This window comes from Crocuta crocuta, unplaced genomic scaffold, assembly GCF_008692635.1.
Source record: "Crocuta crocuta isolate KB4526 unplaced genomic scaffold, BGI_CrCroc_1.0 scaffold884, whole genome shotgun sequence".
NCBI classification, from domain to species: Eukaryota; Metazoa; Chordata; class Mammalia; order Carnivora; family Hyaenidae; genus Crocuta; species Crocuta crocuta.
The window spans coordinates 1,663,053-1,683,076 of NW_027529549.1; the positions used below are offsets into that span (position 1 = coordinate 1,663,053).

The 20,024-nt window shown below is 38.7% G+C and overlaps 1 protein-coding gene across 4 annotated transcripts in view; it reads left to right on the forward strand.

Moving 5' to 3' along the window:
- The first annotated feature begins 8,618 nt into the window (after positions 1–8,618).
- BBOX1 (gamma-butyrobetaine hydroxylase 1) overlaps positions 8,619–20,024 on the forward strand; it is a 61,509-nt gene continuing 50,103 nt past the window's right edge. Inside the window, exons 1-4 of one of the 4 annotated variants that reach the window (XM_077761429.1) lie at positions 8,619–8,754; positions 9,375–9,476; positions 16,755–17,008; positions 18,325–18,439. In XM_077761429.1, coding sequence (XP_077617555.1) covers positions 16,790–17,008; positions 18,325–18,439 — 334 coding nt within the window. In that variant the 5' untranslated portion in view covers positions 8,619–8,754; positions 9,375–9,476; positions 16,755–16,789. Of the gene's footprint in view, positions 8,755–9,199; positions 9,477–9,522; positions 10,008–16,740; positions 17,009–18,324; positions 18,440–20,024 lie in introns of those variants that run through there. The other 3 variants (XM_077761430.1, XM_077761431.1, XM_077761428.1) reach the window with 3 other exon arrangements.

The following is a 20,024-nucleotide window of genomic DNA, read 5'->3' on the forward strand; positions in this document are numbered from 1 at the left end:
TAGCATTTGTTTTCCAGTCACATTCTAAATTCATCTTCCACAGCATATTATCAAATCCTAAATCCATTTTCCCAGGCATATGTTTAAGCGTTTTGTTGAGGTAGTCAAACAGTATGGAGAGTATTTCCTTTGTTAAACAACAGTTGAGCAAACAGAATTATCTGTTACTTTGTTGAAATAATTTGATTGCTAGTTTCCAGAAAGGGTTCATGCAGGAAATACGCTTACCAGAAAACAGCATGAAAAGCTCGCTTGGGCCCTACTGGGTCTCCTAACATTTAGCTAAAGAATAAAATACCTTATATGGTCCATTGAGATCACTTGAACCTTTGCATTAAGAATCAAAAGAAATCCATTATTTTCAAGACGGGCCTGTAGGATTCATAGCAGTGTTACCAACGTTACAATATTACTTTGAGAACCGTTTGATAATCTTGGAAAGGCAACAGTTTGTCAGTTTATTTACTCAGAGGTAACATTCATTTAGTCCTATTTCCTGCTTTCTGAGTTTTCTGAGCTAACCTTAGCAGCCATCACTTTGTTCCACATCCTTCTAAATGTAAAAATTCTAAGCACTAGCTTGTGGAGGGGGTAGAGGTGACCAAGGACCAGCTGTTTGCCAGAATGTTTGCTGGACATAACTGCACTCAGTACTATAGACAGCCTCTCCCCATCTTGTGTTCAACAGGTGTTGAAGGAATGCAAAAGTTTGCATATCTAAAACCAAATCTGTAGTATATGTCTCTGGGCCTCAGGAGCTAAATTAATGGGAGCAGGGCTAGCTCCTGAGAAAGAAATATGGTAAAACCTGGATTGCGAGTAACTTGTTCTGCAAGCATTCTGCAAGACAAGCATTTCTAATAAATTTTAACTTGATGAACAAGTGACATCTTGCAATACGAGTAGTATGTGATGCCAAACATCACACGATCACAACTGAGCCAGTGGTTCTCTCTCTCTCTCTCTCTCTCTGCAGGATTATGGGTGATCATCTCCCATGCTTGGATGCACCGTTGCATCACCATGGTGCTTGGTAGAAATCAGTAATCACTGATTTCAGAACCTTAGCAGGTGCCCCCAACTGGTACTAGTGTATTTTTTTTTGTCAGTTCAAAGCACCTATGGGCAGTCCTTTGCTTTTCCCTACAAGATTAAGTTTAGGAGTGCTTTGCTTCAGGCTGCCTGCAGATATAGACTCTTTTCCCTGCTGCCTTTTTGCTGTTACGTGAAATACAGTACGTGACAAGAGCTTATTAATACTGTCCTGTAATCAAAATCTGTGTGAGTGTATACAATGGCCCCCATGCAGAAAAAGGTTGAAAAGAAAGGTGGTAAGAAGGAGAGGATTATGGTGGAAATTAAGAAGTAAATCACTGAAAAGTATGAATGAGGTATGCAAGTGGCAGAAATTGCAAGATTTTATAAGAAGTCCACATCTGCATCTTGTCTGCAGGGGAGGAGGATGAAAAGGAGAAATCTCTCACTGCAAATGAGATTAGGGGGATGTGTAAAATGTGGGAAACCATGGAAAATTTTGTAGAAAGCAACCACCCAAATAAGACTGTAGCAGTGCGAGCAATGAATCTGTTTAATGACAATGCAATGCCACTTTTCCATGAAATCCTCAAAAGGAGACAAAAGCAAGTTTCACTGGATAGATTTCTTGTTAAAGTTTCATGAAAAGAAAAAGATTCCATTAAACCAACAGATAGCAGTGATTCCATTATTTACAGTGAAAGTTGTCCTACACAATGACCTTCTTCTCTCTTGTCTCCCTCACACCAGCCACGGAGGTGTTCAAAGGTAAGTGCAGGTTAATTTGTTTATTTTTCTTTACATTTTGTGTTTTCTTCATTGTTTTGTATTATATTATGGTATTATAATCATTTCTATATAAATATTTTTGGGTTATGGAATGAATCATCTGAGTTTCCATTATTTCTTTATAGGAAAACTCCCTTTTATATACAAATGCTTTGGATTACAAGCATGTTTCCAGAACAAATTATGCTTACAAACCAAACCATGGTTTTACTATAGATACATATTTGTACAAATACTTTTGTCTTACAAGACTCCTTACTGTTTCCTTCTTGAACTTTTGACTTGCATCCAAGGGTAGATGTTGTTTCTTGCTTTTTTGACTTCTTATTTTATTTTTGAGAAAGAGAGAATGCAAGCCATGAACAGGGCAGAGGGGAAAAAAGGGAGAATCTTAAGCAGGCTCCATGCTCAGTGCAGAGCCTAACAACACAGGCTCCAAACCCATGACCCTGGGATCATGATCTGAGATGAAATCAAGAATTATACACTCGAAAGACTAAGCCACCCAGGTGCCCCTTCCCTCTTTTCTGTCTTAACTGAGTCCTACCCATCTGTCTAACTTTGTCTCTTACCACTCTCCCCTTTATCTGTGTATCTGCAAGGATCTCTCTGTTCCTCAAATGTACCACCTTGACCTCTATTTCAAACATTTTTGCATTGCTCTTCTCCCTGCTTGGAATGTTCTCACACTCTCCCCTGTCCTATTCTCTCTGCCTGGAATTCTTCTCACCTTCTCCCAAAGGCTGGCTCTCTTTCATCATTCAGATCTCAGCTTGAGCATTTTCTCCATAAAATTAAAAAAGAAAGAAGGAGAGGGAGGGAGAGAGGGAGGGAGGGAGGAAGTTTTTGTTGACCAGCACACAAATATCCTTTCACTCAATTTCTCTCCATCCTATTACCCGGTTTAGTATTTTCATAGCGCTTACCACTAATTGAAATTATCCCAGTAATTTATTTGTGTATTCCCTGTGTTCCTCAATGGAATAATAGCTCCTTGAGGAGCATCTGGAAGAGTTCACAGGGAGCTCTTAAACATGCTTGTTGAATAAATGAGTAAGTGATTATTGCAGTCACTTTTAGCCTCTACGTTGCTACACAGTAATGAAAAGCTTGGGTTTTGAACTCAAAACTGCATTTGAATCCTACCTTTCCTAATTACTAGTTTACTAATTTGGACACGTTACCAAGCTTCTTTGAGCTTCAGTTTACTCATCTGTAATGTGGGAATAACAGTATTGACTTCACTGAGTTTCATGAAGTTTAAGCCAAATAAAGCATAAAACAATGACCACAGTGTCTGCTCCGTGAGAAATGCTAAGTAAACATTAGTGACAAAGTAGAATTTTTCTCAAAGGACATTTATGTTTTAAAAGATTTCAGAAAGAGACTCAATCTTAACTAGGAGACACAGCGTCTGGCAGTCAATAGGATATTGACTAGAGTAGACAGACGGATGGGAGCAGGAGGGGAACATAAGGTCTTATTATGCCTTAGTATAGTCCATGTTTATTATCTATGTCTGAGTTCACACCTTTGAAACTTGTCTTGACTGTAGGAGTAGTAAGGATTTACATACATTGGGGCTGTTCACAAATATTCCAGTTTCCTCCTTCCAGTAACAAAGTTGGACTGCAGCTCCCTACATCCTTGAAGGGACACATGACTAATGACTTGCTTAACTGATAAAATGGATGGACTGATAGGTAACGTCCCCAGGTGGGAGTCCTTAAATTCTAGGCATGATTAGCCATTCTTACTGTCCCTCTGCCGCAGCATCTGGTGATGTTTCAGAACCTCATCAATCTCGATTCTTGAGCTCATGGAACATGTCTCACTGCCCACCCATGATGGGCATGTCATGTGTGTAAGAAATACCCCTTCCTCAGTTGTCTTAAGCTACCGAGGTTTTGCTGTAATTTATGCATGATAACTCAACTTATTCTCACTAGTATAGAAGTGAAAAATCTCTGGAGTGTCCCCTGATGATATCTGGGTTGTAATTATTTTTAGCTTAGAAATGTTTCAGATTAACTATCTAGAAAATATGACTGTTAGATCATAATATGTCTAAAATTCTTCAAAATGGCTAATTATACTCTAGATATACTGATGATTTTCCTGAGCTCTGCCTTTAATTTGATGTTTATATCGATGAATCTGTGATTTCATTAACAGACTATCAGATGAGTTTTCTGCTGTGTTGTGATCTGATTATAGAATACACCCTTTTCAAGATATTTTTTAGAAAGACCTGGTTTTTAATACTATAAAGGAAGATCCCCAGACAAGATCTTTTCTATGTTTACAAGAGACTTCTTCTCAAAATTTTGAGATTATAGAAATAGAGTTCAGCTAAGCAACTTTTTGGTAGGAATTTGTAGGTAAAATGAAAAACTATTTGTGGCAAAGTGAAAAAAAATGTCTAACTGCTAAAAAATGTTGAGAAGGGGGAGAAATGGCTCATTGAGCACATGGTAGCAACACTGAAATATTTTAGGAGAAAGAAAACACCCTCATGAGAAATAAGATACCTGCTACTTAAGGACGACTGAAAAGAAACAATGCTTATACTAAGTGTATCAATTACCTATCAATGGAGTATGTTTATGGGTGACAACTTTCTCAAGTAGAAATTATCACTCATCATTAAACTTCATTCAATTAACCAAGCAGGTGAGAAGGAGAATGCCACTGCTGAATCCTTTATACTTCCTATTTCTCATGTGTTCATTTTGAAAACTCAATATAGTCTTCACTGGGGATAGCATATGGAATGACTAAATCTTAAGTATTAATTCAAAGCCATTTTTTTCTCTCCTCTATCCCAGAATGCAAAATACAGCTGAGAACAAAGTTAGAGCATAAGAAAACAGAGTCTTTCTCCCCTAGGCTCAGATAACAGACTTGTAGCCAAATGGAATTTTACCAAACTTGCTAAAATGGGTAACATTGTGTGAGCACTGTTCCCTTGGGAACTGTATAAAATGAGATGTCTACCTCAAAGGGTTCTCCAAGAAAAACCCTAAAAGAAATGGGCATCTGTCTTGACCAAGAGACAACTGCAGAAAATCACAAACACCTAAGAATGGCTTAAACTAAAAAAATTTGAATTTTTCTCAAATATGATAATAAAAAGATATTAAATTTATTGGATACCAATTATTCATTCTTTAAACAACATTTATTGATTGTATATAAGGTGCCAAAAACTATTCCAGATGCTTTTACATGAACCGTATAATTTGGTCAAGAACTCTGTACAGTACAGACTACTTTATAGATTAATGGCTTACCTAAAGTCACACAACTAATAAGGCTTTTTATTCAAGAGGTTGACTTCATGCCAGTACTTTCCTGTGTACGAGGTTGCATCATTAATGTTTGGAGGGCCAAGGATGAGAGTATACATTGAAGCCCCTATACTATATGTCTGAATATTAAAAATTATAAACAGTGATGTTCTGGATCCAGCTGCTATCGGCTCAGAAGAGCCAACTGTATGCATCTTTTCCCAAATTCACATGCAGTAGTGTTGCATCTGTGAAATGTTGCACCTTGAAATTGGCCATGACGGGAGGATATATATATACACCACAACCAATGGCAAATGCTACAAATTAGGGTGTGCTGGTGGTTGCTTTCAGAGGCATCTTGTTAAACACTTACCAGCACACCATTACTTTTAACAACTTAACTGTTAAATAAAATATGTTTCCTCCTCCAACCTTGAAAAATATATCTTCATAATAAGAAGTCCGAGCTTGAATTTAGAATTCCCTTTGGCCATCTTACACTATATGTTAACTAACTAGAATTTAAATAAAAACTTGAAACAACAATAAAAAAATAGAATTCCCAAATGCCTTGGTCCATTAGCAGAATTTGGGAAGGGGGGCAGTCCCTAGACCGTAGGGCCACAGACCTCTCCACATCTCATCCTACCCCTAGTTTCACCCTGCACAGGGAGGGACACTGTGTGGCTACTCCAAAATAGACTCTCAATTCCAATTCTCTATACACCATATACACGTACACAGCTGCTCCTGGCTCAATCCTTGGGTGTATGTGTGTACACACCAGGGCCACAGTGCAACCTCCGTGGCCTGGAGAAAGAGAAGAGAAGCCTCACAGATACTAGAAGCGGGCGCAAGTCTTTGCAAGTGTGAAATTTCAGGGCCCGAGCTTGCAGAGTGTTATCTAGGATGGAAGGATGGTGCAGGGTCTGGGTGTGTCCCTGGTCTCACAGATGGATCACGTGTGGGGAGTGGTACTGATGAAGAAGGGCCAGAGTAAAGCCCCCTAACACACAGGGCACTATTGCAAGTTCTAAGAGTGGTACCGAATACAGAAGTCCAAAACCCTCATGAAGTTCATGTTCCACTAAGAGGAAATATGATCATTTAATTATTTAAAACAAATTATCTCCAAGATCAAATTGGCTATATTGCCACCTTTTTCTTCAGCCCAAGTAAAAAAAATTAATATTTGCCATTTATTGACAGCTCATTATTTACTCAGAAATTACTAAGTTCTTAGAAGCTGAATGACTAAAAACTCAGAGCCTAGCTATTTACTTTAGTTAGCAAAACGATTACTAATATTTATTTATCATCACAGTATTTGTTATTGGACAGACTGAGGATGGCTTCCCACTCGATGCAACCTACCTGGCTGATCCTTTTGCAATTTCTAGAGACTGGGCTCACTCCTTGCTCATGGGACCTGTTACCATGGGTGATAAAAACACTTTTGTTACTTACCTGAGGGTTAGGACCATGTGGGCACCGAAAACCAGCACATCACTGTGTTACACATTTATATTGTAAATATTTCGGTTAGGGCCAAAAAAAAAATTAAACTGGAATTATATTTGGGAAAAGGAATTCAAAAGAAGGAGAAGAAAGATTTACGTTTAATTTAACCTTTCTATATTTTTCTTAATTATGTGAAGGCAATGGGATTATGGGCCATTTTGGTTTCCTTCATGTAAAATTAAATGTAAATTACAGTCTTTTTAATAGCATTAAAACACATCTTGTATTTTTTAAACCTCTAGAAAATTACTAAAATTTAAACAAAAAGAACACTGCTATATACCAACTATTTATATGGTACGTATTCTTCGTAAATATTACTGTTTTTTTCTTTCTTCAAAACAAGAAATATGTAAACAGCACAATTTTCCCAGAGGTCCTAGATTTCACTGAAGCTAACTAGTCCTGCCACCTAGAAGATCTCCTTAAGTCCAGGACAGCTCCCTGAGCATCACTGTGTGTGAAATATAATACAATGTAAGTAGGCTGCGCCTAGAGTCACGAGGCTTCCTCCTCTGGAAACACCACCCACCTTCAAATCTCTGAGTCAGATCTCTCTCAGTTTCCTCTGATCTTTCTGTTGGGGCAATCCTGAAGAAGGTTTTCAAGAAATCCAGAGCAACTTTTGTTCGTGCATGCTTATCTTCTATTTCAAGTGTGTTTCCAATGTGTAACGCATTGGCTGTATGTAAGTTCAATTAGCTGTACTTAGCATGGAGTTAATTTTAAAAATAAACTTTTCTTAAATCTGAAAAAATAAAAAAAGAAGCACAAGGGCAAAGTGTCCGCATTTCTGGCTCTGATGCCAATGTTGTCTCTTGCACACTTATTTGGTCACCTTTTATAGTTCATGAACCTCCATGGCCTCATTTTCTCCATCCAAAATCCAGAATATTGACATGGGTTGCTACCTTCAGGATAGTACAGTAAGCAGCTGTATGTGAAAGCAAGCTGAAGCCTAGGAGGGGTTAACACAGATAGGAGAGTCCTCTGAGAAATGCTTGGTTTTTTTTTTAATATTAAAAGATTTCTCATAGTCAAGGGTAGGATTTGTTTGTTGTTTTTTTTTTGCAACATGGGAATTAATTCTTTATGTGCAGGATTTAAAATTAGAACAATTGGATGTGGGGGGGGAGGGGGGATGCGCATGGAGGAGGGCACTTGTGGGGATGAGCACTGAGTGTTATATGGAAACTAATTTGACAATAAACTATTTGTAAAAAAAAAAAACCAACAGGAAAAAAAAATTATCCAGTTTACAGAACAAAGAGAAAAAAAGATTAAAGACAAGGAACAAACAAACAAAAAATTTGAACTATCGGGTCACCTGGGTGGCTCAGTTGGTCGAGCATCCAATTCTCTAACTCTTGATTTCAGCTCAGGTCATGATCTCACAGTTTCGAGTTCTAGCCCCACATCTGGCTTTGCTCTAGCAGCACAGAGCCTGCTTGGGATTCTCGCTGTCCCTCTCTCTCTGCCCCTCTCCTGCTCATGCTGTCTTTGTCTCTCTCAAAATAAATAAAACAAACTTAAAAAACAAAACCAAACGAACTATTGATAGGTTTGTTTTTGTTGTTTCGTTTTGTTTCACTCTTCCATAAGAAGCCATGTACATGCAACGCATTTTTTTCAACAACTTTCTCAAACCTGGAACGTAATTTACCTAATTGACTCCAGTGATAGTTATGGTTTATTTCACAAAATGTGAAATAAAAATTAGTTGAATGTATTTCTATGATGTCATCTGAACATTTAAAATATAAGGAACTGATTGCTTCTGGCATACACACAATCTCAGTTACTGCGGGTTTAAAATGCAGGCAGCATTTATGAGGATACGCCATGTGCACATACCCTCCTCCCACACTTGGGAAAAAAAACCCTGCTGTTATTTTCACTGGACGCTGGGTGTCAGTAATTTGACCTGGGGACATGAGGGAAAGGGAGACAAAGATGGAGGACGGATGACAAATGAAGGGACATCGTTGAAATTTTAAGTCGCTGACAGGGCATCATTGAGGAAGGGGACGCTGCAGTTCTGGAAGGGACAGTTGTCCTGGGCAAGAAACCACAGCAGAGGCCATGGGAGAGTCGGGCTGCATTTCCTCTCTCCAGGGTTAGCTCTTTTGTTCATGCCTGCTTGTCTCACAGCTGTGAGAGTCCTTCAGGCAAGAAACTACATGTTACAGGCTGAGGCTGCTTCAGTGTCTTTCGGGCAGGGTGCTTTTGTGGGAGGAAGGCGGAGGGCTCAAGTGTCTCTCCCTCGGATTTCAGTTGTCATCTATAGACTCTCTTCTAATGGGGTCTTTTCCCCATTAGGAACTAGGACTTGAGACTCGTCCACCAGCCCTCCCCCTGCACTGGGCACTCTCCATCTGAATGCCTGGCAGCCAGGCTTTGGGTCCCTGGCACACTGCTCACCCCGGCCTTTCCCTTTTGTTGCCCTCAGGCCTGTGTAATTGTAAGTCAAGTCACTGGGCAACCAGGTGCATTCAGAAAAGCCCCATGGTCTCTGGCAGCTACTGTTCATTTCAGCCAAAGCTGAAGAGGAAGGAGGGCATCGGGCTTAAGGGGACCCATCCCAGCCTTCCTCCCAGCCCCTGAAATAGTCAAGCTCCCTCCAAAGAGGCTCAAATGGACTATTCTATGGGCAAGTAGATACCACATCAACTCTGCTGAGGTGGGAGCTGGCAGCTCCTCCCTGTTAAATGTGTGTCTCAATGTCTTTTCTTCAAGTGACTTTTACAGCAAAAGAGCTGTCACTGTGAACAGATGAGACAGGAGTCTCCTTCACTTGCTTCATTGCTGCTGCTGACTCAGGGTCAGGAGACCAGACAGGTGAGAACTGCCCTTCCTTCTATCAGGAAAGACTCTGAACTAAGACAATGCTTTCACTGAGTCTGGGGGTTTTGTGGTTTCAGGCACTAATAGGGGTTTCAGTATTTTCTCTTTCTAACTGCTTCTTCTCTAGGCCATAAAATCTCTTTCCTTCCCTTCCTTTCCCCTTCTCCTTCCCCTTCTCTTTCCTTCCCTCCCTCCCTTCCATCTCTCTTTCTCTCTTTCTTTCTGTTTCCAAGCTCCCTTCAGGAGTTGCTACACCTTCGGGTTGGGACAACCTTGCTCATTTGCAAACCCCAGCAGTGTGTGGGGGCAGGGCTTCTGTGGAGCCGCCAGGAGCAGAAAGAAAGGCTCCCAAGTAGTAGCATTACATCAGATGTCAGACCTAGAGAAACAGCGGGCAGATCAATCTGGGATATGCTGGTAACCAGGAGGCTCCCTCCCCCCAAAGGACGTTGAGGATCAAAGCTGACCTTTCCTTTCCTCAGTGAATTTTGCATGGTTTGGCGCCTAAAGCACATCTGAGAACAGGTATGACTGAGCTCATCTTTGCCTTATTTGAAGAGCTTCAGGTCTGTGGATGGTGGCGGGGGTGGGGGGGGTGGTATCCAATTGGAAATCCAGGCACATGTGTCTCCCAGCCTTGTGGGCTGCGATGGGGATGGTCCATCAGGCATTTGGAATAGGCTTGATTTTGGAATGCAGTGGATCTGATTGCTTCTTGGCAGTTTTCCTTTCCCAATTATGTTTGGCTTCGTCTGGTAGTCAAGTTACTTTACAGTCCCTAAGCTGATCCAGAAAGCATACAGAGGGGACAGAGAGCATACTGTCTAAAAAATAGACTGGGTGGTGGGAAAGGGAGGTTTCTGGCTGGATTTGGAAATATTCACTGAATAATCCACAATCCAGCCCAAAGAAAGGGACTATATACCTTGGCCCTTTGTGAAGTCCAAAAAGCTGAATGTAACATGCTTTTCTAGAATACTGATCAATTAAAACTGAACTTTGTGTGTGCTTTCAATTGTTTTTGCTTTTGAATGTAGTTCAAGTGGAGATATGACAGGTATCTCGAATTGATTTTATTATACAACATAGAACTTCTCATAATGAATATATGTTCCGATCCAAAGATTTAACAGTCATAAAATCTAGACCTAATAAAATACATTACATCAGCAAACAAATACTTTGATAAAGGAGCCTCAATCTGAATGTGGTAATCTTTTTTAATGTTTTTATTTATTTCTGAGAGAGAGAGAGAGAGAGACAGCATGAGCAGGAGAGGGTGAGAGAGAGAGAGAGGGAGATATAGAATCTGAAGTGGGCTCCAGGCTCTGAGCTAGCTGTCAGCACAGAGCCTGACGCGGGACTCAAACCTACGAACCGTGAGATCATGACCTGAGCTGAAGTCGGACGCTCAACCGACTGAGCCACCCAGGCGCCCCTCAATGTGGTAATGTTTATCAGAGTGAAACTTTTTATAAAACTTTTTTCCTTTTTATAATTTAGGAAGGAAGTGTTTGCACAAAATTTGATACTTTAAACAAGATAGCAGGCAGAATGGTAAACCTACTTAAGAGAATGGGGACTGTTTTTCCTAATGGCTTTATAGAATTCATTAGTCACAGAAGTCTATTCATGAATTATTAAATAGCTCAGTCACTTACTAAATCAAGTTAAAAACAAATAAAAAACAACAGCCTCTAAGTTGAAGGCCCTTAGGTAGGGCGTGTAATGAGTAGAGTGGGCATGTATTCAAATGATACTAAAGTTCAGACACTCCAACACTGACAGTCTGGTCAACCTCTACCTTACCAAGTGGAAATGAGTTGAGTTTTATGATTTAAAGGTTGATATATAAAAGAATAGTAATACTTTCTAAGCCTTTATGGTGTAATGTCTGGAAAACTTTCTGCCCTCTTCTTGCAATGATGAAATGTCGGATGGTGAGGTCAACTAACAACCAACAAACTTGAGATTTGGCTACGATTTTAATAGGACATTTTTGGTAACTTAAAAGTATTGCCTGGAAAATTATTCAGCCACACATTCTCCATGATGTAGTACTGAGTAATGGTCAAGTTACTACTTCCTCTGCTTTCAAGTCAATTACTTCACCTGCCCAGGCTCAAGGTCACCTATAAAATACAAATGATAGCACTGAATTCATAGTTTCATGAATTAAATAAGGATTAAATAAGGTTAAGGTAATTGAAACCATCAGCAGAGGGGCCATAACATAAATACTAAATAGTCTTATGCATACAACACACACACACGCACACACACACACACACACACAAACTCTTTGTGTCATACAATTTGTATGTTTCTTGCATTCTGATTATTTTCTGATCTTACCACCTAGAAGCAAAAGGTCAAACACAGGAGAGAATCCTGCCATCTGATAGCAGGTCTGATAACTTACCTAAAGAAGAGAAAATGGAAATTAACAGATGCTGACATTGATAACATGAGCCCACTCTATTCTTTCCTTCTCTTATGAAAAACAGTAAAACATTATAGTGTTTTATTTTAGGGGTGAGTAATCTAATACATGAATCAGCCTTCTCAGACGTATTAAGTTCCATCAATTTAAATTTTGTGTAGAGTAAATCAACTTCCTAAGAATCCTATCTCAAACCCACGATTCAAGTTAGCTATAATTAGTGTTTGAGAAATTTTTGCACTCTCTTTTATTAGGACTAGAAAATATTTATATGTGCACAGTGAAATGGCAAACCTAGATTTGGAGCAACCTCTCCTTCTAGCCAACTTTGTGGGCTTGGACAAATAACACCCAGTATCTCTGAGCTTCCATTGTCCTTGCTTCTCAGATGAGGCACTGAGCCCAGTGATATCACAAGTTGTTTCTTTCAGGCTCTGAGAGTTCTAGTTCTAGGTTCTTTATTTCCAAGATCAATGCATAAAGTAACTTTCGGAGCTACTTTCTCAAGTTTCCAAACAGTGCTGGAGAAAATGAGCCTACAAAACTTGAATTTATAAAATTTTTAAAAAGATAAAAACCACACCCATCACTGAAGTAGAATAATCTCTAAAACAGATGGTTTAGTTGTGCCAAACAGGAGTCCCAAATAAACTTCTAATACTCTGAAGGGGAAAAATATGGTGAGTCTGTTATAAAGGAACACACACACACACACACACACACACCCAGTGATTGGATTAAATTAAAAGAAATCTATTCTTTCAGACTGGAATCCCCCTGATCCAAGATCTGCTTTTCAGGACAAGCAAGTCTACTCCTTCCAACCAAAACCAATCTGATATTTCATAAACCAAATTTTAATTGTGAGTAAGGAGAAGCCCAATAATAACTAAGTCCTAAAAACAAATAAACATTTTTGTTTTATAGGTGTTCCTTAATTTAGCAGAAAGTATATTCATGACTTCAGTATAGATTTATGAATTTAGCAGAGTATATCTATATCTATATGGCTAGGAATATCTATTTTTTCCTTTTCTTTTCCTTCAGAGAAACACGATGGTTTATCAAATAACTACATGTCCATGATGCTTCAAAAGGGGTCAGTCTAATAGGTCAAGTAGGCTAAATGGAGGAACAGATTTCAACAAATCATATTCATGTACAAATCTATAAGTTTTCAGACAGAATTTGCCTTTAAATACTTATGATCCTTGATTTTTCTTTCTTTTTGAATGTTCATTGCATTTGCCTCAATAGAGCCTGAAATAAACCAAGATAAGTTAAAGAGAGAAACCATTTTCCCATTTCTCTCTGCTTTTGTTTAGATTACCATTCACATGTGTCATAAACTGTGAAAGGGATAGTGAAGAGTAGAAATGACCCGACAAGTTCATTCACAGATACCCAAACAATTTAACTGCAGCAACACCCAAGTTTTTCCAGTTCTACCACACTCTCCCATGTGCCTCGGGCAACTCCCATCAGCACCTGGTCCTGATGAAGCCTCCTCTCTTGAAATAACCCTCCTCAGAATATCCTTTGGCCAAGCCGGCAGGGGGAAAGAGTCAGGTTCCCCTATATCTGGAAGTGCGTTTCCCTGTCCAGTTCAAATGTGTTAGGTAGAAGAAGGAGAGAAAAAAGAGACAGGTGGAAAGCTTCAATTGGCAGGTTGGAATGTAATTAGTGTTTGTTGGTACAGATGTCTATAAGTGTGGGATACGGGCATAGTGCCATCTTTAAGCACAGAGACGATGTTTATTATGGTGGAAAATGTGCCCTTCAAATGTATCTATTAAGAATCGATGTATTAAGTTCTAGTTTTGTGAAAATTCTTTGAACCACAACATTTTCAAACTCATTAATGAATACATTTTGGGAAATGAGTTGGGGCTAGTGTACATATCAACATACATGGAATGCTGATGATAAAGATAAATGGAAATAATTTATTTTTTTCTTAATTGTATTACTCCCTTGGAGAACTTACGATGGGTTCTACTATCATCTGTATGCTGATATCCCCTAACCTCTTTTTTCAGTGGCTTAGTCAGGTAATTGCAGTATATTTTTCATTGGGTTGTAATGAAGACTCAATGAGTCATTGTATGTGAAGCACTTCAAATATGAGTGGCATGAAAAAGGCATTTGGTAAATGTAAACTATTACTAATATTGTAATATTACTATCAATATAATTAAAACCAATATTCTTATTGTACAACCAAACTAGTTATTCTTTTGTAAGATGCCATAAACAATTACCACTATTTTTCCAATCTCTCAAGGCAAAAAAAATAAAAATGAAAGAAAGAAATGAAAAATAAACCACCTTCTTCCTTCATTAAGGTATTAATTTTTCTTCTTTTCATACTAGAAATATCACATCTGTTCTATATTGTATAATACGAAGCCCACATTTTGAAAGACATTTGTAAACTGGAAAGTGACCATGAACCCTGAAAAGTACAGAATCTAGAGATCACATATAAAGAGCAGGCTGAAAAGTTTAGTAGATTTAGAGAAGAGAGGGGATGAAGGAGACACCTGATTATGGACCATCATAACTGAAGAACTATTATAGTAGGATAAATACATCCTATACTATTTTGAAAAATCAGGCAAAGATCAATATGAAAAATCTATTTTAAAAGGTGGTTATGTTCTCAGTATAAAGAGGATGAGCTTGAAAACTACATATGTTTATTGTGTGTATGTGTTGATATTTTAAGGTATATTTTGCCTTTGATTTTTGGCAAGTAATTTTAGCATGTGAATAATCCACCAGTTTATAAATAGATCAGGTTAAGTACCAAAAAGAATAAACAACAAGGTAAACAAACTAGGATACATGCATGTCTTTTTTCCTGCTTCTGTTTTGCCTGTGGACATTCCATCATCCATGTTTATATTTATTTGCTATGAAACCAGAACCTTCTCTATCTCTCATCTGATTGCCACCCACTGAAAAGAACATAGCCTTGTAACGAGAAGAAGGCTTGGTATTACCACATGTCTGGTAAACACAGCCACGTCTCCATATGGGTGTCTATAGGAACAAGGAATTAGTATGCATTTAGAAGCATTGATCACATCCTGTAAGACTTCCTCAAATAGACATTTTCTCTAAAGAGGTGTCCTATAACCTCTCAGACAACTCTTGGTGACATTTGGACCTAACCTTATTTTCTTGTTTACTTTCATAATGATCTCACTTTTTCTTCCACTCTGGAACTTCATGGTGATCTTTGAACTTTTGGTACAGCATGTCAGACACAAAGAAGATGCCTCTGGAGCATCTGGGGTGGCTCAGTCAGTTAAGCATCCGACTCTTGGTTTTGGCTCAGGTCACGATCTCACTGTGTCGGGCTCGTGTTGAGCATGGAGCCTGCTTAAGATTCTCTCTCTGTCTCTCTGTCTCTCTCTCTCTGCCCTTCTCTCCTGCTCATGGTCTCTCTCTCTCTTACACACACAATAGATAGATAGATAGATGATAGATAGATAGATAGATAGATACATACATACATACACACATACATACATACATACATACACAAATAAACAAAAGCTTTTAAAAAGAAGATGTGCACTATTATTTGAAAAATAAGTTTAACTTTGTATATAAGAATGAATAAAGAGGACTATTTTCTGTATTTGATATTTTATTCTGCTTGTCGTTGAACCCTCCAGTGCCTATTGCAGCGCCTGGTACATAAAAGGGAATTGTTATACAGTCACTCTGTGTGTGTTTGTGTATGTGTGTGAGCCTCCCTTTCGTGCAAGACAATGAAGTCTTCTATCATCACATGTCACCTTCTGTTCATGATGGGCTAATCATTATATCTACTTCTTCCATATAAATTCTACATTGTCCATGTAAGTTCTATTTCTTCTAAGTAAGTTTAGAGTCCTGGAAAATAATGTGTGAAAAAAGTGAGATTCAGAACACTGACACAATTTCTGAAGGCCAAATATGTAGTCATTAATGCAATCATAATCAATGCTGAGGTACTTAGTCTATAATACCTCATGCCTGTCCTTTCACTTATATATTCTTCGTGTCCTCAAATTTGGTGTGTTTCTTACTAAAAAGAGGTCATGTATTCCTAAGTAAAGTGAAGTTTTATAAAAATACTCAGCAAAGGTTTAGATTAAATGAACCAAAATACCCGTATTAAAACAGAAAATCCCAGAGAACAAATCAAGCAAGATGAGAGTGGGGAGCCTGCAGAAACTGGGAGCTATTATACTACACTTAGAAAATGAATTGTATAAGTAAAATAGTAAATAATAGGATAGAAATGGCACAATGTACCAGATTACAGTCTCTGTTAAAATCAATAAATTGCATTAATATTTCCCTCAGTAGATCAAGTTTACTCATTTAGTGTCATAAAAACATTTTTTTCCGAAAGGCACGTGCAACTGGATGTCAATTAAAATAGCACAGGTATGATTAGTTACACTTTCAATTTGTGCAGCATTTTTGTCCTTTAAAAAATTTTTCAGAGCTTTTATGCAAACATAATTATCAAAGTGCCTGTGTCATTGGTTCTGAACTTATTATCTAAAATTTCTGGAAGAAACAAGGAATTCTTTTCATCTGGATCCTGATTCGGCACATTTATTTACTTTTAGTCACTGTGTTTCTGTTTACAGCATGTGAAATACTCTCAGCAGAACAAAGTCCCCGCGTTAATCAGTCAAACCAAAGACTCTGGTAGCTGACTGAGCAGCAGGAGCCAGAGTCCACTTGAATTGTTCACACTCTTAGAAGTCAAGTTCGGACTTGATCCGCCTGAGATTCCTTTTAACACAGATTTGTCCTAGCAGGTAGCTGACCGGATTTACCTGCAAGGACCAGAAATATGCACTGTGCCATCCAAAAGGCAGATGTGGTGGAGGGGGCTCACTTGATGCACATCTTCTGGCATGATGGGGCAGAGTCTCTCTACCCTGCTGTCTGGCTGAGAGACAATTGCCAGTGCCCCGAGTGCTACCTGGATTCTGCAAAAGCACGGAAACTTCTCATCGAAGCTCTTGATGTGAACATTGGTATTAAAGGCTTAACATTTGACAGAAAAAAGGTAATTATCACTAAATTATCTCTCCTTTATCTCCCAAGTTCAGTGAAGGGGCTAGTCTCCAATAAGTTAAGTAATGAATTATTTTTCATTTGATCAAACATGGCCATGTGTGTGTTGTGCTTGGTGCAAAGTAGGCATGCTCAGTAAATGGAAGCTTCTGTTACTGTTGTTAGTGGTTTATTACTACTATTATTTTTAATAAAACTTACAGCATTGCTCATTATTCCTTCAGTAAGTGACAACCCTGAAGACACAATCAAACTATTTCTATAATAACAAGAATGCTTCTGGGACTCTGTTTACTCATCTGTAAAACAGGGATACTAACGGGACTTGTTTGTAGAGATGATGTGAGGATTCAGTGAGGTAATAGGGGTTAAAATGCTTAACATGGTGTCTGACATGCAGTGAGCTCTGAAAAACTTGTATTGACTACTGTATATTTAATCAAATGACTGAGTTGATATGCAAAGTTTGTTCTATAACTCCGGAAAATAAACCTCTCAAAACCACAGAGTAGATGTGGCCACCAGCCTGTGTTTCTCTCTTCCAAACTGACTAGGATAGTTCTCAGAAAAGCTAGTATGACCGCGAGGTCATGGGTCTTCCCTCTCTTGTCTTCATCTGAACTGAAGGACTTTACTCCCAGGGTTCACTGCTTGCTAGCTGTGTGACCTTAGAAATATTTACTCTGATATTCCTCACTTGGAAAATGTGAATAAGAGTAGTACCTTCTTTCCAGGGTTGTATGAGGACTAGAGGAGTTATGCCTGTAGTGTTCGTTATACAGGATGCACTCAGAGTGCTGTTGTCCTGTATTATTATGACATTAATTAATATGTCATATTATTAAGTATTAATCATATTATTAAGTATTAATCATATTACTAAGTATTAATATTATTATGATGATGATCTGCCTCATCATCATCATTTCCTAGTTCTGATACTCTTGGAAGGAATATTAAATTCAGTAAGAGCTGACTTTAAGTCATCACAGAAAGTTTGGAAACAACAGATTTAGGAAATACAGAATAAGAACTTCAGATCTAGCCAGATTTTACTTCTTCTGTGATATTTAAGGGGCCTCAGACCTCCGATGTATCCCCTCAGCTTCCAGTTCTCTTGTCTTCCAAAAGTCTATTCTATGTGTGTGAGTACATAAATAAAAATAAAAAATAAAATAAAATAAAAAGCAAGGGCTAGTTGGATCCCCTGCTTATCTTAAATTAACATTAAAAAATAGAGCAATAAGGAATGAAAGTACATAGAAGCATAATATACATATAGGTGATATCTGCTTTCTGTGTTATAAGGTTTATATCACATGGCCAAATGAGCATTACAGTGAATTTGAAGCTGACTGGCTGAAGAAAAGATGCTTTTCACAGCAGGCCAGAGAAAAACTCCAAAGAGAATTATTTTTGCCAGGTAACCTTGCCATGGTCTTCAATGTCTTTTAAAACTCTTATGGTAAGACATTTGCTCAGGAGCAGATATAGACCCTTGTGCCTTGGTTACACCGTTATTATAATTTATGCAGGATGTTTAATGACTTACCAACACAGATCGTTTGGGTAGAGATGAAAGGAAATATAGAGGAGTTCTAGACATTCAAAAGAGACAGGAAAAGGCAAAGTGCAGCAAACTGGTATGCTTGTCATCTAAAGTGAAACCTGGTACACCAGACACACCTTGAGTGTTCTCAGCAAAGGAGCAGGATGAACCAGAGGCACACTCACCCTTCTTAATTCTAAAGCCAGAACAACACAAAACCAACGCAGCAGGAATTCCTAACCTGGTATCCACAGATAAAAGTATGTGATCCCTGAGCCCCATGAAATTATATGAATGGCCTTGAGTGTGCACGGAGCATGTGTGCAAGTGTATGCGTGCATGCATGTGCACAGCAAATCTGTGTGGGGAGAGTTAGTGGGTCTCAAGAGAATCAGTGACCACAAAAATGTTCAGAATATCTGCACTAGATGGATTAGGTGGAAAAAGGCTTTATTCTTGAGCCAAGAGACAGAATAAAAGAAATACTTAATACCGGTAGAAAGTGAATTGTTTTCTTTCTAGATATTTTGAAGATTTGTATCATAAGACTATGTGATTCAAAGGCAGATTCCCAAAATATAATGATTCTTATGTATTTACTAGAACTTGACTTCTACAAATACAATAACGAGGCAAGTCTGCCTGAACTGTCTTTTCTACCATTAACCAGATACATTGGACTGGCCCTGCTGAAATCTGTAACACCAAGAGAGAGATTTCACCTTACTCCTTTCAGATCTGAAATTCTCAAACATGTACAATAAGTGGTTTCAAATGCGAGGTTTACAACAGTTTACTGGGTGTGGAGATGTTATTGATTAATAACCTTGAACCACATAGCCTCACCTTGTCCTGTGGTTATCGATAGGGCACGAGGGCGTCTGGATGGCTCAGTCAGGTAAGCATCCAACACTTGATTTCGGCTCAGGTCACGATCTCATGGTTTTTTGAGTTCAAGCCTCGCATCAGGCTCTGTGCTGGCAGCATGAAGCTGCTTAAGATTCTCTCTCTCTCTCTCTCTCTCTCTCTCTCTCTGTTCCTTCCCCACTCACACTGTCTCTGCCTCTCTCAAATAAATAAATGAACTTAAAAAAATTAGGGCTTGATATTGTCCCCTTCCTGTTCAGGCATAGGCCAGTGTTGTCGAGAACTAGGTTCCTCTATGTCCCTCTGTGTCCTTAGTCTCATCACTCGGACAACTCACAAGGTTTTGCTCTGGCGCTTTCTGTCTAAACCACCAGGAATCTACTTTCTTCTTTATCTAGCCCAGCTAGCTGGTCGAATCCAGATGAGTATCAAGAAAAAGATGTTTATCCTGCTTTTTCCCCAGTGAGTGTATTGTGCGGAGACTTCAAGGAGTCTCCAGTTACATAACTGAGTAGCAATAGTCTGGGTCAAAGAGCAGTTTCACAAATGTATTATTATTTTTTATTTATTTTAGATTTCTTTTGGCGCTCAA